The 25,398-nt window shown below is 38.6% G+C and overlaps 1 protein-coding gene across 7 annotated transcripts in view; it reads right to left on the bottom strand.

Moving 5' to 3' along the window:
• The window catches only part of TFDP2 (transcription factor Dp-2), a 43,606-nt gene that overhangs the window by 5,123 nt on the left and 13,085 nt on the right, over positions 1-25,398 (bottom strand). For 4 of the 7 annotated variants that reach the window (XM_044432676.1, XM_044432675.1, XM_044432677.1 and 1 more), the window contains 10 exons: positions 25,117-25,221; positions 23,510-23,547; positions 17,801-17,922; positions 16,778-16,825; positions 12,952-13,114; positions 9,745-9,891; positions 9,266-9,334; positions 8,415-8,566; positions 3,815-3,981; positions 546-651 (listed from right to left, as the gene is read on the bottom strand). In XM_044432676.1, the coding sequence (XP_044288611.1) occupies positions 546-651; positions 3,815-3,981; positions 8,415-8,566; positions 9,266-9,334; positions 9,745-9,891; positions 12,952-13,114; positions 16,778-16,825; positions 17,801-17,922; positions 23,510-23,536 (1,001 nt within the window). In that variant the 5' untranslated portion in view covers positions 23,537-23,547; positions 25,117-25,221. The remainder of the gene's footprint in view (positions 1-545; positions 652-3,814; positions 3,982-8,414; positions 8,567-9,265; positions 9,335-9,744; positions 9,892-12,951; positions 13,115-16,777; positions 16,826-17,800; positions 17,923-23,509; positions 23,548-25,116; positions 25,222-25,398) is intronic. The other 3 variants (XM_044432680.1, XM_044432679.1, XM_044432678.1) reach the window with 2 other exon arrangements.

A 25,398-nucleotide genomic window follows, 5' to 3' on the forward strand; every position in this document is an offset into this window, starting at 1 on the left:
GTTTTAAGTTTCCTAAACTCCACTACCACTGGCTTGCTTCACACATGTATTTTCACCTTTCCTCAACTGCAGAATTAATCCAGGAGCCGCAAGTGTAATTAAACTGTTACAAATATATTTCTACAGACAGAAATTGTGAGTGGCTCAAAGTCCAGTGAAACAATACTTTTCAAAGATGTTTAGAGTTCATACATTGCATTGAGTCACATTAAATGTTAAGTAAATCAACTGATTAGACACTAACTGATTATGTTTATACGTATGTAAATGAGCCAGCCACTAATCTAGGGGTGAGACTACAATGTCACTTTTCCCAATCATCAAAATGTATATTATATCTGTTTAATTTCACCCCTACATGCACATTAAACTTAATCCACTCACAGTGTAGAATTTAAGCCAGAAATAGATCTCACAAAAGGCAAACCGAGGTGCTTTGGTTTGACTTAACACTTACTGAAATAAATGGTCTGGGCTTAGCTATTGCCACAAGGCAATTTCAGCTTATTGAAAACACAGAACCAAATCATCCATTCAACATTTACCTTGACTTAAAAATAGCAGTATCCCCAGCTTTGCCCAAAGGAGAATCTGCTTGAACAGAATTAAAAACTAACTCCCGGTTCATCCAACAAACTCCTGCAGACATATCTAAAAGAAAACAGGAAGTCAATTATAAGCCAACACAGTGCACCTGCTATTTAAAATCTCTATGGAGTGAACATGCATCAGCAGATGCTTATTACTTTTTCTGATCAGATCCATACTGTTTCCCTAACTCAAGGCCAAAGGTGGGCAACTTGTGGTCTTCTAGAATTTCCAGCCTATAGCTTCTTCCAACCCTCTTTATTGGTTATACTGAAGAAGGTAGAAATTATAGACCCAAACATCTAATGGGCCACAAGTTGTCACTCCTGATCTAGGCATCACCAAGATATACATCTAGAATTTTAAACATTCACTGCTTTCATAGGTTCTATCATGACATTTAGAGGTACAGGGACCTGGGGTGCTCTATCTTGACTCTAAGATTCTACCATCTTTCTAATACAGTGTACAAACTGTACATGAGTTTAGGTAACTGCATTAAGTATGTAAGAAAAATCATGCTGGATCATCTAGTTCAGTACTCTGTACACATGGTTGCAAACCAGCTGCCCATAGGATTCTTTAAGCAGGGTGGATGCAAAACCTCCTCCAGTTCAAGCTACTCAACTGGTATATGCAGGCCATGGCACCTCTGCTAAAGGAGGTAGCACATGGCCAGCAAAGCTAGTAGCCACTGACAGCCTCCACCCTCATGAATCTGTTCAACCCCTTTTAAAGCCATCCAGACAGGTAGCCATCACCATTTCCCATGGCAGCAAATTCCATAGTTTAACTATGTACTGTGTGAAAGAGAATTTCCTTTTGTGTGTCTTAAACCTCCCACCAATCATCTTCATGAGATGACCCCAGGTTCAAGTGTTATGGGAGAGGGAGAAAAATGTATTTTGTCTATGATGAAAAATCCCAGTTGTCATAATCGCTTCTCATAGAGGAATTGTTCCAGTCTCATGATCACTTTTCCTGCCCTTCTCTGTACTTTTTCCAACTCAATAATGTCCTTTTTAAGGTGAAGTGACCAGAAATTAAGAAAGCATGCCCAGTGCAGCCACCCCAAAGATTTGTATAAAGGAAGTTATATTCTGGCAGTTCTATTTTCTGTTCCATTTCTACTTCTGCCTAGCATGGAGTTTGCCCTCTTCACAGCCACTGAACACTGGGGTGACATTTTTATCAGGCTGTCCACCACTACCTCCAGATCCCTTTCTGCTAGTTCAGATCCCATAAATGCATTCTTGAAGTTGGTGTTTTTTGGCCCAATTCTACTCTATTGAACCACATTTGCCATTGTGAGCAGAGTGTGCACTATCTCTATTTTCTGTACTCACACCCAGGTTTGTTATGAATATTAAACACAAATATGTCTATAATACCATGCTGATTTGTGTAAATATATCATTAAAAGTTAAACTCTAACATGAAAGCAACATTTTAGCAAAATAAATAAATTCTTATGTACATAAATAACCATGTAAAAACTTATCTATTTTTCACTAGAACTGGCACAACCTTCTCTCTATAGTCTCTATACTTCGGTTTAAACAAGCGTTTGTTGATCTATGCACACATTTCATGTTACTGTTGTAGACTTTTCATTCTTCCCCCGTATCTAGTCCCCATTTGGCCACAAAGCTCAGTGGGTGACTTTGGGACAGTCACTCACTCTCAGCCTAACCTATTTCACAGGGCTGTAGGATAAAATGGAGCTACGTATGTCACCTTAGCTTCCTTACAGGGGGAGAAAAGGTGAGATATAAATGTAATATAACAATAGTAATAGTAGTAGTAGTAGTACTTCGATAGTCTCTCAGAGATTAAGCAAACCTTTAGGAACATGTAACTTCAGACATAACAAAAAGAAATTCTAGTTAATTTTCTACCTAGCTAGTTAATTGTATTGTAAAATGGAATAGGATTTAATTTTTTAGTTGAAAAGCTCTCAATTATTCAGGACATCCTTGAAGACAAAAAATGTTGTCTACCCAACTTATCAGGAGTCACAAGCTGGATTAATCTTTCAGTCAAAACCTCTCCAACATAATATGAACTTTTCAAGGAAAAATCCCTTTGAAAGTAGAATTACATCATAGATTGAGTGGAATGAATTATCTGGAAAGTCTTTGAAGTGACACAATGGATTATTTGCGTAGGTCTGATGCACCTTTTGTTGTTCCAAAGAAAGGGAAATGTTAACATCTGAGGTATCTTACTAAATTAATCAAATAGAACTGCCATTCTTTTTTCCTCAGGATATTTTAGATGCAGAGGAGAAGGTGAGCCTCTTTCTATACACACACAAAATAAAGACCTATATTTATATTTTCTGGATAATACAATACTTTCCATAATACAATATTTTCCATAATACTTTCTAGGTAATACAGAGATACAAAAGAGGTATGTTCATATAAATTTAACAGCCATCCAACATTCAGGACCTCAAAGCTTTATTCAGTACACGTGGGACAAATGCTTCATATTCAAGGACAAGCCATGACTGAAGTCACTCTTCACTGTATTGAGAGGGATTTCCTCTCAACACCTACAATTTCTTCTAATTTCATATGTACCCCCATTGTGTAAATATTTTTTCAGATTTGACATTCTAGAAAACCATACTGGGCTGAAGTTACTTGAAGAGTTTCCATGACACATTAAGTCATCCTACAATTAAGCTATAAATGTGTGCTGTTTATGTAGTAAGCTATGGTGTGCCCAAAAGATGATCAAGCCCAGTCTGACTTCTTGTTTCAGTCAGATTAGATTTTGTTCTAACTAGAAACATCTTACTGTAGTAAGTCAGCTATTACTATTGATCTCTTTCCCAATTTTGCCTATTGGTTCATAGCCTAACTTCAGACAGAGCCCATTCTATAACTTTTTATTATTTGGATGTTTACTAGATTCCAGTATTGCAACTATGCAGCACACTTTTTCATATGGTATTAAAAATATTAAGTAACTGGGTAGAAGTAGGAATTATTAATGGAATTACTTTGAACAAAAGTTCATTCAAACACCTTAGTTAACAAGTTTTGGAAACTCTAAACTCCAGAAAGTTAATTTTAGAGCTAGAAATTAGTTGTGCAGTTCTGCTAGTTTTCATAAATCACTCAGTAAAGAACTCCCATCTGATATCATTAGAATACTTCACCAAGCTGAGGACTTGCATTTCATCTGCAATAGGCAAAAAAGACAATTAGCTTACCTGTGACATAGTTTTCTAATGCTTTAGGCACTAGCGATTTTGCAATTCTTAAGTCTTCTGGTGAACATTTGCCTTCCTCCAGGCCAAGTGACATTCCCATTCTCTTCAAGATTTCAGTATCATCATGGATCTCAAAAGTATTATCAAAATCAAAAAGATATTCAAATCTGTAGAGGGGAAAAAGGTGAGACTATTTCCTGTGGAAGCTTAGTTGCATTTTCTAAAGTATATGCTAATAAGTGTCCGGATACAATTACACTCACAAGATTACTTCAGGAGTCAAACAGGTATTTAAAACATAGCTTGATTCAGCAACAGCTCTGATTGCATTTGTGCAACTGCCATCTCAGCAGGCCTAGATTATTTTATTTCCCAATTAAAAACAGTTTTTCCAAGCAAGGCAATAGGAGTCCATAAAACCTTTCTCCCTCATTAAAAGGACTCAAAGTTGAAGAAACATTTGATTTAAGACAGAACCTTTTGCTGTACTGAACTCAATGGATCTTAAATGTCATTTTCAGATGTGACACAAAACACAGATTTCAAGTAAATCTGTCCCTTTGTTTATAATCTTATTATAGTTTTTATAGTTTTTAAAATGCTATAAATAAACAAATATATTACAATTATAAATTAACAACAAACACAGAAAAACCTCTTTGCAGAGCTGATTCCAGAGTCAGGGTGCCACTACTGGGAAGGCCCTTCTCCTTGTAGCCACCCTCATTTCCTTCAGAAAGGGCTGAGAAGGACCTCAGATGACAAACTTAGGGCATGAGTGGACATGTATGGGTAGAGGTAGTCCTTTAGACAACCTGGCCCCAAGTCATTAAGGGCTTTAACACTTTCAGTTATACCTGGATTTCAGCTGGTAGCCAGTTGGTAGAGGATTGGCATTATATGCTTGTATTGACTAGTCCTAGTCAAAGGCCTTGCTGGACTCTTCTAGACCAAGTGAATTTTCCAAACCTTTTTCAAAGGCAGCCCAAAATACAATAATCAATAATCCAAACAGGATGTTACCAGAGTGTGAATCAAGGTTGCAAGGTTCTGCCTGTCCAGGTAAGGTCATAGTAGGTAAATCAGCCTAAGGTAAAGGTTTTCCCTTGACATTAAAGTCCAGTCATGTTAGACTCTAGGGGGTGGTGCTCATCTCAGTTTCCTAGCCAAGGGAGCCAGCGTTTGTCCGCAGACAGTTTCTGCGGTCATGTGGCTAGCAACTGTGTGGCTAGCAGCATGTGGCTAGCTCCGAAGTGCACGGAACGCTGTTACCTTCCCACCGAAGTGCAACCTTTTTATCTACTTGCATTTGCATGCTTTCGAACTGCAAGGTTGGCAGGAGCTGGGACGGAGCAACAGAAACTCACCCCATTGTGCAGACTTGAACTGGCAACCTTTTGATCAACCAGCCCAGTAGCACAGCGGTTTAAACCACTGCGCCACCTAATAAAAGGTGCTCCTAGCCACTAAATCCACTGGAATTCCTGTGATAATTCAGTGTCTAGGAGCATTCCTAAACTACAAACCTTATCTTTTAGGGGTAGTGTGACCCCATACAGGACAGGTGTAATATCCCATCTGGACAGAGGTTCCCTCAACCAACAGTACTTCTGTATTATCTGGATTAAGCTTTAGTTTATTGTCCCTCATCCAATCCATTATCAAGCCCAGACTATGAATCAGAATGGCCACTGCTTCACCTGTTTTAGAAGAAAAAGAGAGGTAGAACTGAATGTCATCAGCATACTGGTGACATCTCAGCCCACACCTCCAGATAACCTCATCCAGTGGTTTCATATAGATGTTAAACAACTTGGGGATAAAATAGAGTCCTGCAGAACTCTATGTCATAAATGTCATGGTGCAGAGCAATCACTCCCATAGCACTACTTTCTGGAATCAGCTGGTCAAGTAGAAAAGGAAGCACTACAGAGAAGTTCCTCCAACTCCCAATCCAGCCAGCCTATCCAGAATGATAACATAGTTGATGGAATTGAAAGCCATTGAGAGGTGCCAGAGAACCATCAGGCTCACATTCTGTCCTTGTATTTCTCCTGGCAAAGGTCATCCCACATGGCAACCAAGTCAGTCTCCATTCCAATCCCAGCCCTGAAGCCTGATTGAAATTGATCAATATGGTCAGTTTCATCCAAGAGTGCCTGGAATTGTTCAGCCACCACCTGCTCAAACACCTTGCCCAAAAACTATTAATCACTGGTCACTGGTGGCCCCAGCCTGTAGTTGCTAATGTCCTCTGGGTCCAGTGGAGCTGTAGCTGTAGCTTTTATGGGGCTGAGAGGAAGGACCCTGCTGAACTTGGTCTTGTAACCTCTCACCACAACAGAAAGAAAGAACCCAGGCTTCCCAAGTTGGAAGGAAGAGAGACAAATGATCTTCAAAACAAAGAATAAAGGAGGCCAGCCCAGGGAAACAGCACTGCCAATGATCATGATGACCTTGAAAAATGTGGTCTCAAGGAGTGTGGCTGGTAGATCTCCATCTTTCTGTGTTTTATGAAGTGTGTCCATACACTTGTTGGTCCTCATGTTAAAGAGCCCATCTCTGTTGAATGGCAGAACAGCCCTCCTGTGAGAGACCAGTTGAACATAGCCAGGCATGGCTATGTACAATCACTGCATCAATCAGCCTTCACAGCATGGTCCACTCCATGCCTGGCAGTATTAATCTACATTCAGGAAAAGTGTATCACCTAAGCCTGGAAAACTTTGGCAAGTTCTCATTGCTATTCTGGGAGGTGGCCACAGAGATCCCCAAGGTTCTCCCAAAGGAAAATCTGGTAGCTTGCCATGGTAGCCTGGTAGTTGGTCACCTTGAGTCCCAAGGCTCAGGAAGCATCCCTCTTTGTCTTATGGCATGGAGTGCTCCCATTGCAAGATTCTGTGTTGATCAAATCTGACTTAGGGTTTTGAAAAAGGAAAGCTTCATCCTTCTCTTGCACCCTATACATTCTCTCAAGCCATCTGGACATTGGTGCCATACTGGACAGAGTCTTCCAAGAGTACTGGAGGGTTTGCCTCTGTAGAGTTGGGAGGAAGGAGATGGTCTCCGGTGTCAATTCCTCTGTCTGCACAGTGCTGAAAACCAAGTCTGACATTCTCTCCAGTTCAGCTGTGTACTGAGTCCAAGGGCCTAGGCCAGTGATGAAGAACCTTTTAGAGACCGAGTGCCCAAACTGCAACCCAAAACCCACTTATTTATCACAAAGTGCCAACACTGCAATAAAACCTGAATACTGAGGTTTTAGTTTAGAAAAAACAACTCACAGGCAGGACACTGACCGGCCATGAGAAAGCTTGGACAAGATGCAGCTAATGAGTCGTGGCTCATGACATCATCGCCTGGCACCACTACTCCTTTCCGAGCATGTGCACGGCCCCAATGTGCGCTGTTATCCGATGCTCAACTGCTGGGGCGATTCTGGGGTGACTTGGCTTGCGTGCCGACAGAGAGGGCTCTGCATGCCTGCTGTGGCAAACATGCCATAGGTTCACCACCACTGGCCTAGGCCATCCTCTGTATGTATTCAAAAACATGGCCCATGTCCACTGATGGAGAAGTGGAGCCCTTGGTGCCCATAGTCATGCCTGGAGGACACTGGAGCAATGGAGGATGTTGTCTCTGTGTCGGACTCACAGTCCACAACACTCAATGCTGAGGGAGGACTGGGGAAGCAGGGGGGCAGAAGAGCTGGATTGGCATGGTGGCATAACAGTGGTGGCATAGTTCTGGAGGTCCCTGGAGTTGGGCAGTCAAAGAGATTGGCTGCTGGAGTCTTGGAAGCATAGTCAGGAGTCTTTGAAACATCTAGGATAGGGCCTTCCCCAAATGCTGGTGGCCTCCTGCAATCAACTGGAGAACCCCATTTCTCTTTTTTAGAGATATGACTTATATGGGGATAATATACCTACAAATAGAAATGTGTATTCATACTCTAAATTTCCTCACTTATCTGAGCAATCAGTTGACTAACTTTCAGTGTCTGAAATGAGTCCAAATATGACACCATGAAATCCAAAGCCAGGTGCTACCTTGAGGTGTAAAAATTTATGATGAATCCTAGAATTTCAAAATACATATTCATCCATTGCAATACTGTCATTAAAATGCCCGTAAGTACCAGCATTAACTAAATTTATTTGACTTGGAATACAAATTTCTCCAGCTTGGAATGTTTAACTACATTATGAGTATATTATTTCCCTGAAATAAAATTTGCTGATTCAGAATGCATATCTGTGGAGAGAGAGACTTGCTTGACAATGGTGAGCAATTTTGTGAAAGCCTGATGAAACACTAGGTTTACACATCTTTACTAGACAACCTGACATCACTACTTGCAGTTCAACCGGCTGCAGTGTGACCATTTTATTCTACCAGCTCTTTACATTAAAACTTCACAGGAACAAGTATGCTCAAGAAGAAATAGCTAATGTCTTGAAAATGTGATAAGTCTGCAGTTTTACCATTTTCTACAAAGATGACTTTGGGAAGAAATTCACTGATTTTAAGAAAACGGGCTCTTTAAGCAAACCATAAAAGAGAATCAACAAACCATTATGTGCTGCCATACCATACTCACTTGTCAGAAGAGATGCTACAATCAATAACAGTTTTTTTGCTTGTATTTATTACTAGAAAAGGCAGTTGTATTGTAGAATTAACTTGGGGGGCTGCCCGAGTCTGATGTTCACTTTGTCGATTTCTCTGTACCAACTTTTTGAAAGCAATTTGCTGCACAAAGAGGAAAAAATGATCAGATTAAAACAAAACCAAAATCATTTGCAAGTTATTGCCAGAATTTAATAACATGCCAACATTGGGTACAGCACCAGAAAAGTTGACATTTTACTATCTCAGCTATAGGGTTAGAATGAGACAATGTTAAACTAAACAAGTATAAGTTGATTTAGAAAATGTGTCACATAGCAGGGTAATAGTGGACAAATTTTGGACCCATTTTGTGTTCATGGGCTTTTGTGACAAAGAATATGAATTTTTACAGATTGTCATAGGATTTATGCTATATCTCAAAATACAATAAGAGGAAATATATTACAGGATTTATTAGATTCATATCCCACCTTTTCCCTTTTTTAAAAAAAGAAGTGGCTAATGTAACTCTCCTCCTGTTGCTCTCAATTTTATCCCCACAACAACAGTCTTGTGAGGTAGGTTGGGCTTAGAGTCTGTGACTGGCCAAAAGTCACCAAGTTGGCTCCATGGCTGTACAGGAACTAGAACCCAGACTGCTTGAGTGTCAGACCCACTCTTAACCACTACAGCACACTGAATAACTTAAATGGATGAAAATAACATTTCAGTTGTGCCTTCCACAATTTAGGAATCGTTTAATGTATAACAAAACAGCTGAGACATACTGTTAACCACAGTAGTTTTGTATGCAAGTGGTATCTTACAGAAAAAATTTACCTGCAGTAGAAGTTCCTGTAGCTGAGATCTCTTTTGTTTTATTCGTTCTATACGACGCTGCTTCTCTATCTTCAAAAGGAACACAAAATTCAAGACAAAATTAAACATTTGTTTTTTAAATGCACCAATTATTTTAGGGAACTTATGAGACACATGTTGCGAAATTCCCAGAAATGCTATAAATGCCACTAGACCTTTTTTGCCTCAAATGAATTAATACATCTAGTGGGAAGTCAAAAAAGTACAATAGTATTTCAATAAGAGGCAGTGGTAGTTGACGTGAAGTCTAAACAGTCATTTTGATTGAGCTCCAAATGTATGTACAAATTTTAATCGAACATGATCTAAATATCCTGTAGTGCTCTTTTATTGAAAAGTAATAAACAAATAACTATAAAATAAATAACAATAAAAATAATTCATATGAATTCCTTTTTTAGCAACAATGTCCACCAATACATTTTCCACACTTTACTCACTTCTAGATTTTGACATTCTTGAGCTGAGTTTGTAGGAAGACCTATCCATTTGATTTCTTTTTTCTCCTTTGAAATAATGTTCATTGCCATCAACACATTGAGGGCATCATAAACTCTCCGTCTAATATTCTTCTGATCGTAGGCCTGCTTAAATTGCAGTAGTTAAATATATCATTAGCTTACTGGAGATGTCAAAAATAATTCATTTAATAAAAATACATATCAATGTTTCACCATGCTACTTGAATTCTTACTGCAGGCAAGTTATTACTAGAACTATTCTTTATAGCTAGCCTTGTGGAAAACCCAGAAACACACACAGTCGTGATTCCCCATTTTTATTGCATACATCCCAGTCTAGCATAGCTTATAAAAGGAGCGTTTTCATGTAAAATGTATATACATTTTCTTTTGAAATCTGTAAGATAAGAACTTTAACAATCTTTCTGTGGTATAAATACTGCTATTAACAGTGCAGTTCTCAAACAGTGATCTGCCAAAAGGGTGCACAACAGTTAAGAGTATTTAATAGTTGTCCTTGTACTTGATTCAGTTTTCTAATGACTGACTCTGAGGACATTTTGAGCACAGTCAGATTACTTGAAAGGCCAACAAGGCCTAGAGCAGTCTATTAATTGGTGTAGTCTATTAATTTTTCCCTTAAGAAAGAGTTAAAGAGGCCCTTCTCAGCGGACTAGTCTAGGGTTCATGTTTTCATAATACAGTGCTGGCTTTAAAGGAAAAAAATATGTGCTTTGATTTGTAGAATAGAAAAGGTTTATTAAATGGCCTGCTGAGGCCTCCAACAATTTTCAAGAGGTCTGTGAAAAATAAAATTTGAGAACCACTGCTCTTGGGTATTTATAGTAAATCAGTCATAACCCATTCATTTGACACTAAAGAGCCACTTCAAACATACCATTTTATCTACATAAATATGAAAATACACACAAAGAATAATGTGAAGTTTGTCTTTTTTTGCTGCAATTATGCATTCTGAAGCCATTGCATGCTTGAAACAGTATATATTTTCTAAATCCATTTGTTCCTAGTACTGCATACAAAAATGATTATGACTGAAGCGTAGAACAGTAGAGTTGGAAGGAGCCAGAATGCTATCATCTCCAACCTTCTGCTCAGTGCAGGACTCAAGTTAAACCATCCCTCTCAGACGGCTGTCCAGTTACATTTTGAATGCCTCTAGTATGGGAGAATCTAGGTAGTTGGTTCCATAGTCAGAGTACTCTAACAGTCCGGAAGTTCTCCCTGATGTTCAGCTGGAACCTGGATGCCTATAACTTGAGCTTGTTATTCTCCGTCCTGCACTCTGGGATAGTCAAGAAGAGGATCCTAGCCTTCCTATTTGTGACACCCTTTAAAGTACTTGAAGAGTACTGTGCTATCTCCCCTCAGTCTTCTCTTCTCAAGGTTAAACATTCCCAGTTCTTTCAATCTCTCCTCATAGGGTTCATGAAGTAGTGATCATGATCTGTTCAAGCTTGAACAGAAGTTAACAATGTTAAGTTTACTACTAGACTAATTAGGAGTAAATCAACCGTATTTTTCCATCTATAAGACGCCCCCATGTATAGGACGCCCCCCACTTTTCCTACCAATCTCCGAATGAGCAAGTTGCTGCCGCCCTTGAGTGCACACTACCTCAACACCGCCCCAACACCGCCCCCCCACACATGCTGCCCCCCACTTTTCCTACTGATCACCACCTTGCTGCTGCCCCCCGCACACGCACTGCCTCGCTGCACGCACCTGCGGTTTTCCTCTTGGCCCCCTATGTATAAGATGCCCCTCCATTTTTAGGTGAGTGTTTTTAAGAAAAAGTATTGTCTTATACACGGAAAAATATGGTAATTTGAACAGACCCAAAGGGACAAATATATGACTTAATCAACAGTTCTTTTCCTTGAAGAAGCCAGCAGTTTGCAGCCTTTCAGTGCTGAGGCCACACGTGATGCTGGCTCAGGTATCATGGGCTACACACAGAACCACACAAGACCATGATACACATAATTCTTTAGTCCAGCTAGCCTTCTCTCTACTCCCTCCTCCAGCAATCCAGGGTCAGGTCGCATGAGGAAAGAGTGATTAGTATCAGGGTCACTGGGCAAGGAAATTTAGCAGTGGTAGGAAGATCAGACCACCCATGACAGCCACAATTAAGGCCTCAAGAGGTCGCAGGTTGACATACAGTGATAGGAAAACTTGTTGGTGTACAGATTAATAACTACTTCTCACTGAATTTCCATAGAGTGCTGAATAACAGAAAGATAGATAAACCAGTGGATTTGAATGCATTGGTTGTATCTGTTTAAAATTCCTTGACATTTATTCTATTTTACCTTATTTTATATGTACTTTTTTCTTACTGCATTTGTTTATGTTAAGAAAATAACATGAATTTAAAAAAAAAATGAAAAAAGAGGCCACAGGTTGTGCAGTCCACAGGAAACTGAGATGAGTCAGTTTGGCACATGCTGGTTGAAACAGAATATTAAAAATAAGCACAATTTAAGACCGTGTGTATTACATTCTTCTTTCTGTCCCCTGACAAAGAGGCTTGTCCACCTTCACAACCAATGAAGGTTATGCAACTAGGCTTTTAAAGAACTAGCCCTTCCATTACAGTCCCCTGGGCTGCCGAGAATGTCATAAGTTAAGGGAGCCTCAGGAAGAACCTGAGATGCAGTGCAAGGATTAGGGAAGATCTGCTGAATCACTTTGAAGTGAACATGCCTGCTACTCATACAAGCTACCTCTACCTCCCATTACAATTATTCCACAGCATATTCTAAGCCTTGTTTGAAGATTCCCCAACCTAAAAGATCTTATTTCTGGGGGCTGCTGTGGAAATTCCTATTACATTCTTTCACTATTACATTTCTAACACACCATTATAATCAGTTGTTGCTTTGATCTAGCAGAAATTACTTCCACCATTTTCACTGATTCTTCTACCTGCTGCAGTCCCTTGTTACTTGGAAATGTAGCTTCTGAGAACTAGAGAACCATGTGAGTGACAAGGGTGGAGGACAGCAAAAAAAGAAAGGTAATGTGAGTGTTTTTCATTAGTACAAGACAAATTGGATATAATCCAAAATGTGTCACTTCCATCATAAAAAACAAGCTGACTGCAACAAATCAGAACAGAGCACAGAAACTTAAGAAAATATTTGATACTTTTTAACTTACTGAATCTGTAGATAAGTGGCTATTAGAATTTGTAAACTCTGATACAAGTTCATCTGCAACTTCATTATAAGATGTTGTTCCTTTACGCTGCACCTTTTCACATACTTTCCTTGAAAAATGCCTCAGACCTTTTCCATTTTTATCTCCTTTTTTGCTTCTTTTACTGTGAAAAATAAAATTCGGTTCTTGAATAAAAAAGAAAACCAATTGCTGATTTTTCATAACAGGCATTATCTTTATATTATATATTAAACAAGGGGTTGGAAAACTGGCACCTTTCAGGTGCAGTCCTCAGAATGCCCGTCCCCCTACTCACCTGTTTCCACCCCACAAATCCCCACTACTACTGCTGCTTCCTGCTCTACTCAGCACCAAGAAACTTGAAAGTCAGCAGACTGGGAGACTTATCTTCTGATGCACTGAATTCCTGTTTTGCAATTGAGCTGAGTATGGAAGGAACACTTGATTTTAAAATATGAGCCAAATATTATATGAAACCAATGGCATCAGAGGCTTGCATTCATAGCAGACCTTCAGGATAAACATTTAGCATGAGTTTTCCCAATAAATATATTGGGAAAATCAAGCAACAGTTTCCAAGAACAATGCTGTGAAGTTTCCATTTCTACCTGCTTCCAGTCAATGCTGGATTTGGTTTATACATGCAAAATTCCTGGAAAAGCTCAAAGATGTTTATTATAGAATAATTTCATTATGGAATGCTGAATACTTGAGAGAAAAAATCTAGATGAAGAAAAATCACAGGAAAGTAGAAAGCAAATACTACTTGAAGGCTAAATTAAAAAATAAGCAAACAAGAGGCATACTTGTGTCACAAATTTGTATGACTTTTGTTTTGATAAAAAAAAACATAAAAATTCTCAAAAGCAGAACCCCACATACTCCACAGTCATCTGCAGGCATACAAGTTTTGTAATTCACAGAAAAGAAATGGATCAAAAGGAACTAAGCACCTGTATAGGTGAGCCACAGCTTAACTCATTCAGGCTTTAAATATTTTATTTATTTGTTTGTTTGTTTGTTTGGAACACTTATATGCTGCCCCATTCGCAAAAGCCTCGGGGCGGCTTCCAATACAAATAAATAGCTATACAAATACATAAAAAACTGGAAACATCCCGGCATAAATATAAAATCAATAATTAAATTCAACAATTAAAATAATGTTTAAATAAAAAGGTCTTGGCCTGGCACTGAAAAACAAATAACGACGGCGCCAGGCGGACCTCTGTGAGGAGCACATTCCATAAGTGGGGTGCCACCGCAGAGAAGGCCCTCCTCCGGGTACTCACCCTCCTAATATCTTTCACAGAGGGTTCCCGGAGAAGGGCCTCTGCCTCCGATCTCAAGGGGCGGGAGGGCAGATATGGACGCAAGCACTCCTTTAGATAACCAGGTCCCAAGCCGTTAAGGGCTTTATAGGTGATAACCAGCACCTTGAATTGGGCCAGGACTTTGATGGGTAGCCAGTGCAGCTGATGGAGGACTGGGGTTATATGAGAACAACACCCAGTCCCCGTCAGCAACCTGGCAGCTCTATTTTGCACCGTCTGAAGTATCCGGACCATCTTCAAGGGCAGCCCCATGTAGAGCATGTTACAGAAGTCTAATCGGGAAGTTACCAATGCATGTGTCACTGTCGCCAGGCAATCGTTCTCCAGGTAGGGACGCAGCTGATGGATCAGCCGAAGCTGAAGGAAAGCGCTCCTCGTCACCGCCGTCCCCTGAGCTTCTAACGACAGCTCTGGGTCGAGGAGCACTCCCAAGCTGCAGACCCTGTCCCTAAGAGGGAGTGCAACCCCATTCAGGACAAGGTCCAGGTCCCCTACCCCGAAGCCCGAACCGCATACCAACAGGACCTCCGTCCTGAGCTTCCGTTTATTGGCCCTCATCCAGCCCATTACCTTGGCCAGGCACCGGTTCAGTACAGCCACTGCCTCACCCGGATTGGTTGAAAAAGAGAGGTAGAACTGGGTATCATCAGTGTACTGATGATTCCGCAGCCCACACCTCCTAATGATCTCTCCCAGAGGTTTCATGTTCTGTTAATAAAGGAAGATTGGAACATTTCCTTCTGCTCTAAACATCAAAGAGCTTATCATAAAGTATGGAGATGTACTACTGTGTCCTGCACCACAGCTATGTGAAACCTTTCCTTGAAATATGCCATGCCTTTTTATTCAAATGTTATTTTAATTGTTAATATTATTTTATTCTTTGGCCAGGACGACTTAATTTATACTGTTAAATTATATTGTTTTATATGATGTTATTTATTTATGTTTGTGAGCCGCCCCAAGGCTTCGGTGAATGGGGCAGCATAGAAGTTCCCTAAATAAATAAATAAAAATAAATAAATCTGAATTGTTACAAGTTAGGATAGTGGCAGGGGAGTAACATAAAAAGTTCAACGAGAAAGATGTGAGAGAAGTCAACAATACGTCTAGAAAGCTGCTAAAACAAAAATGGACAAAACCTTAACATGTGGGTGGCTGAGTGAGCAACTGTGTTATCAGCAAATATAAATAAGCTCCTTACCTGCATTTAATATTTTTACACTGTATAATCAAAGAACCTATGTGTACACAGGGGACCACAAAGAAAAACAAATGAGCTTAGTGTTGGTTCAAAAATGACCAAGTCTTGACTCTCCAGGTGCCTAATCTCTGTTTGGAAATGTTTGATCTTCTCAGGTTTTCAAGTTTTTTATTATTTTCTACCAATTAAAAGAATGATTATTCCAAAGACATCAGACATACTGGGTTATCTTTACAATTACTGTATATTTCAGCCCTAAATATAATTCCATTTCTCTAACCAATGATAAAAAGTCCCAAGTTTGATAGTAGTATGTATCTTTTTCCTTAAGAGTCAAAGTCAATCTGTCCATTTCCGCACAGTCCAGTATCTAAATGTTTGGTCTTCTCTTTCATCTTCTGCCTTCAACTTCTGCCTAACATGACTAGCTTCTCCAATGAGTCTTCTCATGTTGTGTCCAAAGTATGACAATATCGGTTTTGTCATGTTGCTTCTAGGGAAAGCTTTTGCTTGATTCGATCTGGGATCTACTTGTCTGTCTTTCTGTCAGTCCAGGGTATCACAAACTTCTTTTTATTTTCTTCCTGTCAGCTTTCCTCAATGTCCAGCTTTTACACCCTTACATTGGGAATACAATAGTTTGGATGATCTTGTCCTTGGTCACTAATAAAACATCCCATACACTTGATAATCTTTTCTAGTTCCTTCACTGCTGCTCTTCCAAGTAGGGTAGCCATCTTCACCACTGCTGTGCCCATGCCCCGCATTTCAGCTAGAGAGCCTTTTTCAATGATTTATATGAAGTGAGAAGGAAGCTGGGGCACTGCTGGGATATGGCATAAACTGTTGGCCCCAGCCTTCTCATTATTGTCTTCCTGCTCCCCAAAGCAAGATCTTTTTGCTCCTCACCAAGGACAATTTGTTACCTTGGAGAGGCAGTCAGTGCAGTTTTTTCTCCATTGGATGCATGTAAATCTCCAAATTAAAGGCTTATCTGCATCAAGGGCAAGGGTTGTTGGACTGTGCCGTTAAATATACATGTGCAGCTTAAAACAATGTAATTTTTAAGAGAAATGTAGGGGACTGTAGGCAAAGAATGTACAGCAGAGCAGAATTTCATCTTGCATAGTGAACTAAGCTAATTTGGGGTCAGAGAGAATAGATAAGATTCAGCATAATATAAAAATGGAATTTTGCTATCATAATCAAAATGAAGTTGTATATTTTATCTTAAGATTGAATTTGGATGCTGCCAACATGCACACACCTTTCTGAAAAATCTGATTCCATGAAGTCTTGAGTTCGTTTTCTGTCCCTGTAAATGAAAGACACCAAAGCATGCACTGTTACACTGTACATTTTATCCCATGTTTATACATATTCTGAATACTTTAAGACTATTTTAATCATTTTTAAAAATAGTCAAACATATTTAACACAAATCTGCAAAAGGTAATTGGGAACCATTGAAATGGAAATTAGCCTTGAGTTAAAATTGAGTCCAAATAACATAAATGGTTTGGATTCCTTTTTGTAAGAGTTTTTCTAAGGCAAGCAACTGACACAGAAAAACTCAGATGTGCTGCCTCTCTGAACATACATACTTCATGTTTTGAGTAATTTCAATGCAACAACAATCCATTTTACTGTATACAAAGGGAAGTTACTGTATTTTTCTGTGTATGATACTTTTTTAAAAAAATATTTATCTAAAAATGGAGGGGCACCTTATACACGGGGGGGCGGGCGAGAGAACTGCAGGCATGGTGGGGGGGTAGATTGATGCAAATGCGGGCGTGCTTGTGGGGGGAGACAGGTGTGGGCACGATTGGGGGGGGAGGCGGGTTGGCAATGCGTGAGCACGCACAGCAGAAGCTTGCTCTGGAGATCAGTAAGAAAAGTGGGGTGTGTCCAAAACAGGCATCTTATAGTTGGAAAAAGATGGTATGTTGACAAAATAACTGTGCTATATTTTTATTAAAACAAAAGCCATAAAAAAATTCCCATTCTACTTGGACCTCTTTTCTTCACCTCCTTCTTTATAATGTCCTTCTCTTAATCCAGAATTTCATATAAGCACATACTGTCTTTAACAGAAATGTACAGAAGTTGTAAGGACTTGTTTTAATTGCACAATTAAACAACTGACAAATAAGTCAAGCAAAATGTTTACTCACATGAATTAAGAAGTGGATTCACACCAATTACATGATGTCCTAAATATGACAAAATCATACTTAAAACTTAAAATGAACATGCCAGAACAAGGAAATGCAAATTGAGTATTTACCCTGGAATCCAGCCAGCTGTTTCTGATATGTGTGTCTGAGTAACCATGGCTGGTGCTATGGTATATGGACTCCCAATCAGAAGATTTCCTGAATTTGTCAGTTTTTGTGGTGTGCTTATAATCTATGACAAAAAAACAAAGAACAAATTAAAATCTGCAAAGAGTTTCCAGGAACTTGGAAAATGCTAATTAACTCTTATCCAGAACATAGATCAACATATCTTCTAAAAGCTACTCTGAGTGAAAGATAAGAAAGCCCACAAAGGCTTCCCCAAGCATTAAAGTACAATGACTAAATCACACATCAGAGGAGGTGTTATTGCCATGTAGTGGAGATAGTGGCTTACTGTCCAAGAGGCACCCCATATTACTTTGCTGTGCTTTAAAAAACAAAACAATGAACAGGGTTCATAAGTAACTAATTAAGGGAAAAAAGGTAACCCAGTGCTCTGTTTCTGTCATACAATTCAGCTTATTTTTTCCCTTGTTATGTACAGCCCCGGATAGAAGCCTTCTGAGGATTTACATTATTACTGTGGATAAGTAGGAATCTATACAAGGGGAAAATATAGGAACACTTATGGATAGGTATCATGAAATGTGGGGAGACAGAATTATTTTCCATATGCAATGGTGACAGACAAGGAAGATATATCTCTCTGTCTATTCAGTCTCAATGTGAAACATTTAATAAGGAAAGTTGGATTAGAATCAGAGGAAGAATTGAAAATTGGAGGAAGAAATATCACTAATTTAAGATATATAAATAATACCATACCACTGGCAGAAAGCAGCAATGACATGAAATGAGTCCTGATAATTGATGCATTCAAAACAGTGCTGGAGGAGACCATTGTGAATACCTTGGACTGACAGAAAGACAAACAAGTAGATCCTAAATCAAATCAAGCCAAAGCTTTCTCTAGAAGCAAAAATGACAAAACTGAGGCTGTCGTACTTCCAACATGAGAAGGCATGAGAAGGCAAAACTCTTTGAAGAAGACAATCATGTTAAGGAAAGTCAAATGCAGAAGATGACAGGGAAGATCAAATATGAGAATGACTGGATACATAAAGGAAGGCATAGCTTTGAACTTGGGAGAGCTGAACAGAGCTGACATGGATAGAACATTATGGAAGGCTTTCATTGATAGGGTACCCAAAAGTTGCAGACAATTTGATGATACATAACAACAAATGGATAGGTAAGTTATGGCCTGGTATCTTAGCTGCAGGTAGAAAATACAATAATATGCCATATTTACAGGTGGAGAATTATTTCCCTTCTGGTCAAATACTGAAATGTATACAACGAAGAATGCACAACACATTCAGTTGTATTTTTGGTACCTAACAAGAGGAAGAACTGTAAATTGGGCAACTGCAAATGAACTTCTGTCAAATAGCGAGTAACTGATGAGCGAGCTCATTTTCTTCAGTGCTGTCTATTTTGAAGACAAGAGGACTTTAAAAAGCATCCTGCATAGACTATAACAAACTACTGTTCAGAATAAAAAATCATTGATTCCACAGGGTGTTCCAAACTGAGCCACCTAAATTTGTTCTTTTGATTCCAGCCTACAACAGACTTCTTGCTATCAAGCCTTATATTTTATAGTTTGTCTCTTGAGAGTAATTGTCTCAAGAGAAAAATAACATTCTGAAGAGAGAAAATATAGAACACAGCACGTTAGAGTGGCAAAAGATAGAGGCATTTCACTATCTCTACATCATATGGGCATTACAAGCTTTTAAGAAGTATTATCGAGCAAATAATGAAAATAGAACAGTTGCTAGCAACATTTATTTTAATGTTAAGTCTACTGCTTATTTCAGAATGTCTATACATCATGTTTCCTTTATAAGTTTATCAGCATGATTGCACTATCTTTCAACATTATGAACTGTATTAAATATCTAAAACACTTTGAACAATACAGCTTTGAACGTATTTAGAAAAGCTGCATGCTAAGGTCCAAGAAGGCTACTTCTTAAGCCACTTTCAATGCAAAAGCAGCCCATTTTACTGCTCAACTAGGAAACTTGCCTTGGCAAAACAGATTGAGCTTTTTTAAAATCAAACATCTGATAATATCTTCTTTCTCAGGGAGAAGCCATGGAATACAGATAACTGGAGTGGCAAATGAATCTCCAGCCCTACATGCACTCTCAAGAATAAGGCTAAGAATAAGGTTTGTTGGGCTAGAGCAACTATTTCCTTTTTCAAAGCAGGGAGAAGAAAGCCTTCCCTGCCCACAAAGTGAGAATTTAAAGATATTCCTGAAGCATTCCCTGTGGGAGAAAGATAAGGAGGAAGTTTGAAAGCGTACATGCAAAAAAGGGAATGAGTGTGTGTGACACCAAGAAGGAAAAATAGGTATGTCTTTGTGTATGTTTGAGGGAGGGATTGGGATCTACACCACCACCCAGTGTTGGCTCTGGACACACTCACTACCACATGAGAACCTCAGGGGCAAAAACACTGCCCATCCCTGGTATAAATGTACATGTAAAGTTGTGCAGGTCTTCAGAATTGAGAATACAGTTAGGAAATAATAGTGCTGAGATAGTCTTTACAGTATTAGGTGAATAAACTATTAAAATTTCTTACATTACACAACAGCCCACACAGATTATTTTATTCAAGGAAAGACTGCTGCAACTACCAGATTGAATATGTAGCCCATGCTTGGGGTTTGTTATGACTTGTGAACCTGGTGAGCGTGGAATATGCAAGCAATAAACAACCCTCACATACACCACACTCACTGTGGATTGGAAAATCTAGAAATTAGGATTGCATGTACAGCCTAATGCCCATGGGTACAGAAGAATGGGCTCACTGTGGGTTAGCCATGGCCTGTAATCCAAACCTGGTCTACATGTCCTTAGACTCTATTCTGAATCAAAAAATCTGTAAATACAAGATGATTTTGATGTGTTGGCTGCACCCTTGAGAATTTTTTTTGCAGCAAGGTCAGCATGATGTATGGTATCAATCAGATGTTATTCTGCTGAACAGGCCATCTTTTCTTTATAAAATTCCCAAAACAAGTTACAACAATTTTCAAGAACTTCCAAGTTCAGTATGATAAAAAGACAACATAAAAAGTAGTTCCTATTCAGTTTAAAATAAATTATTTTTAAAAAAAGAATTTGATCCTGGTTAGCATACATGTATAATTTACTTTGGACAGAGTCAATATGTAGTTTAGTATTTACTTAAAAAGTAGTAAATCTCCCATCAAAGCAGAGTGCAAATTAGTAAGGCATAAAACAGAAATGGAAATCCATGTAATCCAAATTTCCATAAACCTTTCTTTAACCAGAAAGAAATCAGTAACAGTTTATAAAATGTAGACATTTAATTAAAAGAGGGCTGATGTGTATTTAAATAAACAAAAGCCCCTTCCATACAACTTACTGGATAAAGGATTTATGATATCAGGTTCGGTTCCCAGACTTATATGTGTTTATTTCAAAGGCAATAAAAAGTTTACATGTACAATGCACTTTTCTAGCTGCCTCAACTACAAACCCATTAGTTGAACCCTAAGTAAATCTGCATGGATGGAGGGAAAAGCTTGTTCTCACAATCTCAGTTACCACACACATTCTTCTGTACATGCCATTTCTGAAAGGTACAGAACCATGAGCAGTCAAGTTACCCACAAATTTGCCAAATCATTTATGTAAATGTCTGCTTGCATGTTAGTTAGTATTATGGTAACTTAAAATATCCAATACTCTTAATTATTAAGGTCCCTCATTATTTTGAAGACACATAATCATGAAGAGCCAAACTTGTGAAAGAATCCTGGTTTTTTCTACGAACCAGCTCAGACAATGGTAGAATCCGGGGGTCAAAGTACTGCCAAAACAGGTCCATTTTGAGAATGTGAAATTATTCTGAATCAGTAGCATTAAAGGTGATTATGAAACATGTACTGTATCTATACTGATTGTTTAGAAAAGTTAGACTTGAACAAAGTTTAGCCTCTCTATATGGAAACATGCCTTTAAATGGAAGTTATTAGAAATATATCAAATATTCCAGGATGTATAAACATTAAACAGATATACATCCACATTCAAGCAAAGGACATGCAAATTATGTTGAACAATTAGTAGTCAGCTGGAGTATTTTTATGAACTAGCTTTTTGGGGCCAGACTTTAGTAGCAATTCATATGGGATAGCATGAGATGCTATTAGCATAAAATACATTCAGGTATTTAATTTGCTTTAGGCAACTTTCCTTTGGAACTCTAGGATAAATAAACCTTTAATCTGAACAAATTCTTAGAAATTACTTGGTGGCTGGCTGCCTTAACTTTCATGTCATGAAGGCAGTAATGGACTCTATACAACATGATAGCCCGCTTAGGTGCAGTGGGTTGTCATGCTGTCTGAACCCAGACCACTTCCCAAAGGATGGCTTATTTTTCAGGATCTAATCAACCTGTCAATCCATGGCGTGTTCTAGAGCTCATTTAAACCAGACTGACTAGTGAGGTGTTTGTCAAGATCAGCAAAAACCTGAAGCTGCCAGTGACAGCACTTCCATGAATGCCCAAGAGACACGGATTTGCCACCCTTTTCTTCTTCTTCTTCAACCCCAGAAAATTGCACTAACGTATGTGCAATTTTTATTATCACTGTCAGTCTTTCACAAGTGCACATAAGCGAACTTGAGGCTGCACAGTATGTGTAGTCTTACAGGGCCCATTTCCTTGTCTGCCTCAACAGTCAAAGGGAAAGATGAAGTGGAACAGACTTACAAGATCAAGTTGTATATTGGCAACTGTGAAGAGAGTTGCCTAGCTATCAATTAAAAAGCACCAGCAAAGTGGGAAAACTGGCAGAAGTATCTAAAACTAAGAAGTTTATATCGCTAAGGGGGTGATATTGTCCACCCACTTTACTTACACTGCTTTCCCCCCTTTATCAGTGTTTTTCAATTAACAACTGGTGAATGAGTAAGTGCAAATTAGCCTATATGCAGTCTTTACTTGTCAATTTCCACTAATCTACTTGGCTGCTCCCTTTGCCAGTAGAAATATACAAGAAATTGATCAGACAAGACTACACGAGATAACAGGAAGCATTCTCTTGTATACTTGCAAAATACTGATCAAAGTGTTTTTAAATTATGAACAGAACTGCACAATTTCCTGGATCCCCCAAAATATGACTCCTAATTGCTCATTTTGAGGGTTTAAAAAATAAAGTTTAATAAGATAATCAAAGAAAAGGGATAGTGATTGGTGTGAGAAGGGGAAGACAAGAGATTCTGCCATAAGAAATTCTGGAATACCAGCTGGAGGACTGAGGAGGAAGACAGAGAACTCATACTGTGTGCCTTAGTTGCAAGGTAGCTGATTGTGATGTGCAAATGTGACCAATATAATCTATGATGTGACTCTCACTCAAAACTATAACTCAAGTCATGATCAGATTTCTCTGATATTTGATGAACTTGTACTCCTCACCAAGATTCTTTGTGCCAAATTTCATTCACATTGAAAAAAAATCTTGCTTTTATCATGAATAGTATTTTCAGGGTGAAAAAAGAAACCTGTCTTAAGTATGGAGCCCTTCTTCAGCTCTTTAATACCAAACTCAATTTCAAATATAAGTACTCTGTATGGTATCAGAGTATATGGGTTAGTATGTTAAGAAATGAAAATGTTAACGCTTTCCCCCTTACGTTGATATTCTGCATTGTTGATGTCATAAATCTTGTCCCTGCACAAAAAGGGAAAGGTTCAGAAGTGCTCGTACTATTCTAATAAACTTTTATACTGTTGTACTTGAAATCAGTATATAAAGCTTTCCCATTTCAGGACTAACTTAAAATGACTGAATATTTTATACTAAATGATTTAGTAAGAGACCACTAACTGCACCATCATTACATCCTTTGTTAACTAGCAGTTTATATTCAAGATAAGAAAGCTACATTTTATGTTGTATTTAAGTATTGACTAGAAGGTAGCTTCCAGATGCAGTACTTTTTACTTCTACACTACCGCCACCTGCTGTAAAGAGAGAACAATAAAGATTACCAAATATATTCTTCAAAAAACTCATCTAAAAACCAGGTCAAAACTACTTAACAGTCTGGCCAAGATGAACAATGGTTCATCTCTTACTTAGTTGCTGTGCAGATACAATACACCCACCCTCCTAAAATACTCCCAGAATCCTTAGCAAACTAGGAGTTGTCTTTTTGTGGGCTCCCCTTTTCTTCCCTGGTGGGCTAGCAATCATTCTAATAAGGCAACAGAAACTGGCACAAACAGGGAAAGTACATTTCTCTCTGCAATTCAACAGAGCATATACTGTTGATATTAAAGAACCAGTGAAGGAGATTTTAAAAGGTAGAAATACCCCTACTTGTGCAATGTTTTGCCACAAATACCATGTGTCTCCACTTACAGGTAAAAGGAAGAGGGAAGAGGACCTGGCTACATTCAGTGAGACACTTAGAAAGGAGGAAGGGAAATGAACTGGCATGCATTCTTCTACAAGTGCACAAAAACACACACAGTCAGTTTGCCTGCTTCATTTTTGACACCTTGACCAAATTTTCCCAGAACACTGGATTCTGCTTTGTTTCCTTCCTTCATATTCCAGGCACTTTAAACATTTTCAATTTCTTCTTCTTTGGCATCTGTTGTTGGAGCATAGTCTTTAATGATGGACATGCTGACAGGTTTTCTGAGAATTATTTTTGATATTATTCAGCCAGAATGTATTATAGCCTTTTTTCATCTGCTACATCTTTCCTCAGTCTTAGAACCACTCTGTTTCTTCCAGCTGTGATTTCCAGAGAAAACTTTGTATTTGTCTGAATGAAAATGTCACATTTCAGTCTACTTTAGTTCACTCACACCAAATACTGTAACATTCTTGGTTTACTCTTCATGTTCTACATTCAAATTGCATGTGTTGCGCAGCACTTGACTTTCCTTTTTCTCAATGCATACTGGCCACTAGATTTTCTTTCAGTTTTGATCTAGTTACATCATTAGCAACAGCACTACTTCTTGTTATTTGCTCTTCCTCAGTAGCTGGCTGAGTGCTTTCTGACCTGGGAGTTACATTCTGGGACTATTTCTTTTTTCATTTCATATTGTTTCATCATAGGGTTTTCCAGGTAACATATTTAGAAATGCTATACTGTTGCCTTATTCTGCACACTACCAAGTTAGCTTGGGTGTCTGTCTGAAAAAAGTTTAATGTGTTACCAGAAAAACAGACACATGCCTTTTGTTTCTACAATGTAAAGCAGTTAAAAGCAACATTACTTACCATTTGGGGTGCAACATTCACATTTATTGGTGCTATTGTTTCAGCAGTATCTTAGTGGCCAAGTTGGTGCAACACTCTAGAACAGCAATTATGGAAAAATACTTCCTAAAAAAGAATAACACCAATCAATTAATTAAACATTACAAGTGCAGAGGGAGGAATAAGCAGAGTGAGCTCTTATAATCAGTTGTTAAAACCACTTCTCAAAATATTTGCAGAAAGGACAGTTTTTGTCTGATAATGAAATGAAAGTAGTGACAGTGCCAAGCGAACATCTTTAGG

This window comes from Varanus komodoensis, unplaced genomic scaffold, assembly GCF_004798865.1.
Source record: "Varanus komodoensis strain SLA01 unplaced genomic scaffold, ASM479886v1 scaffold25, whole genome shotgun sequence".
Taxonomy (NCBI): domain Eukaryota; kingdom Metazoa; phylum Chordata; class Lepidosauria; order Squamata; family Varanidae; genus Varanus; species Varanus komodoensis.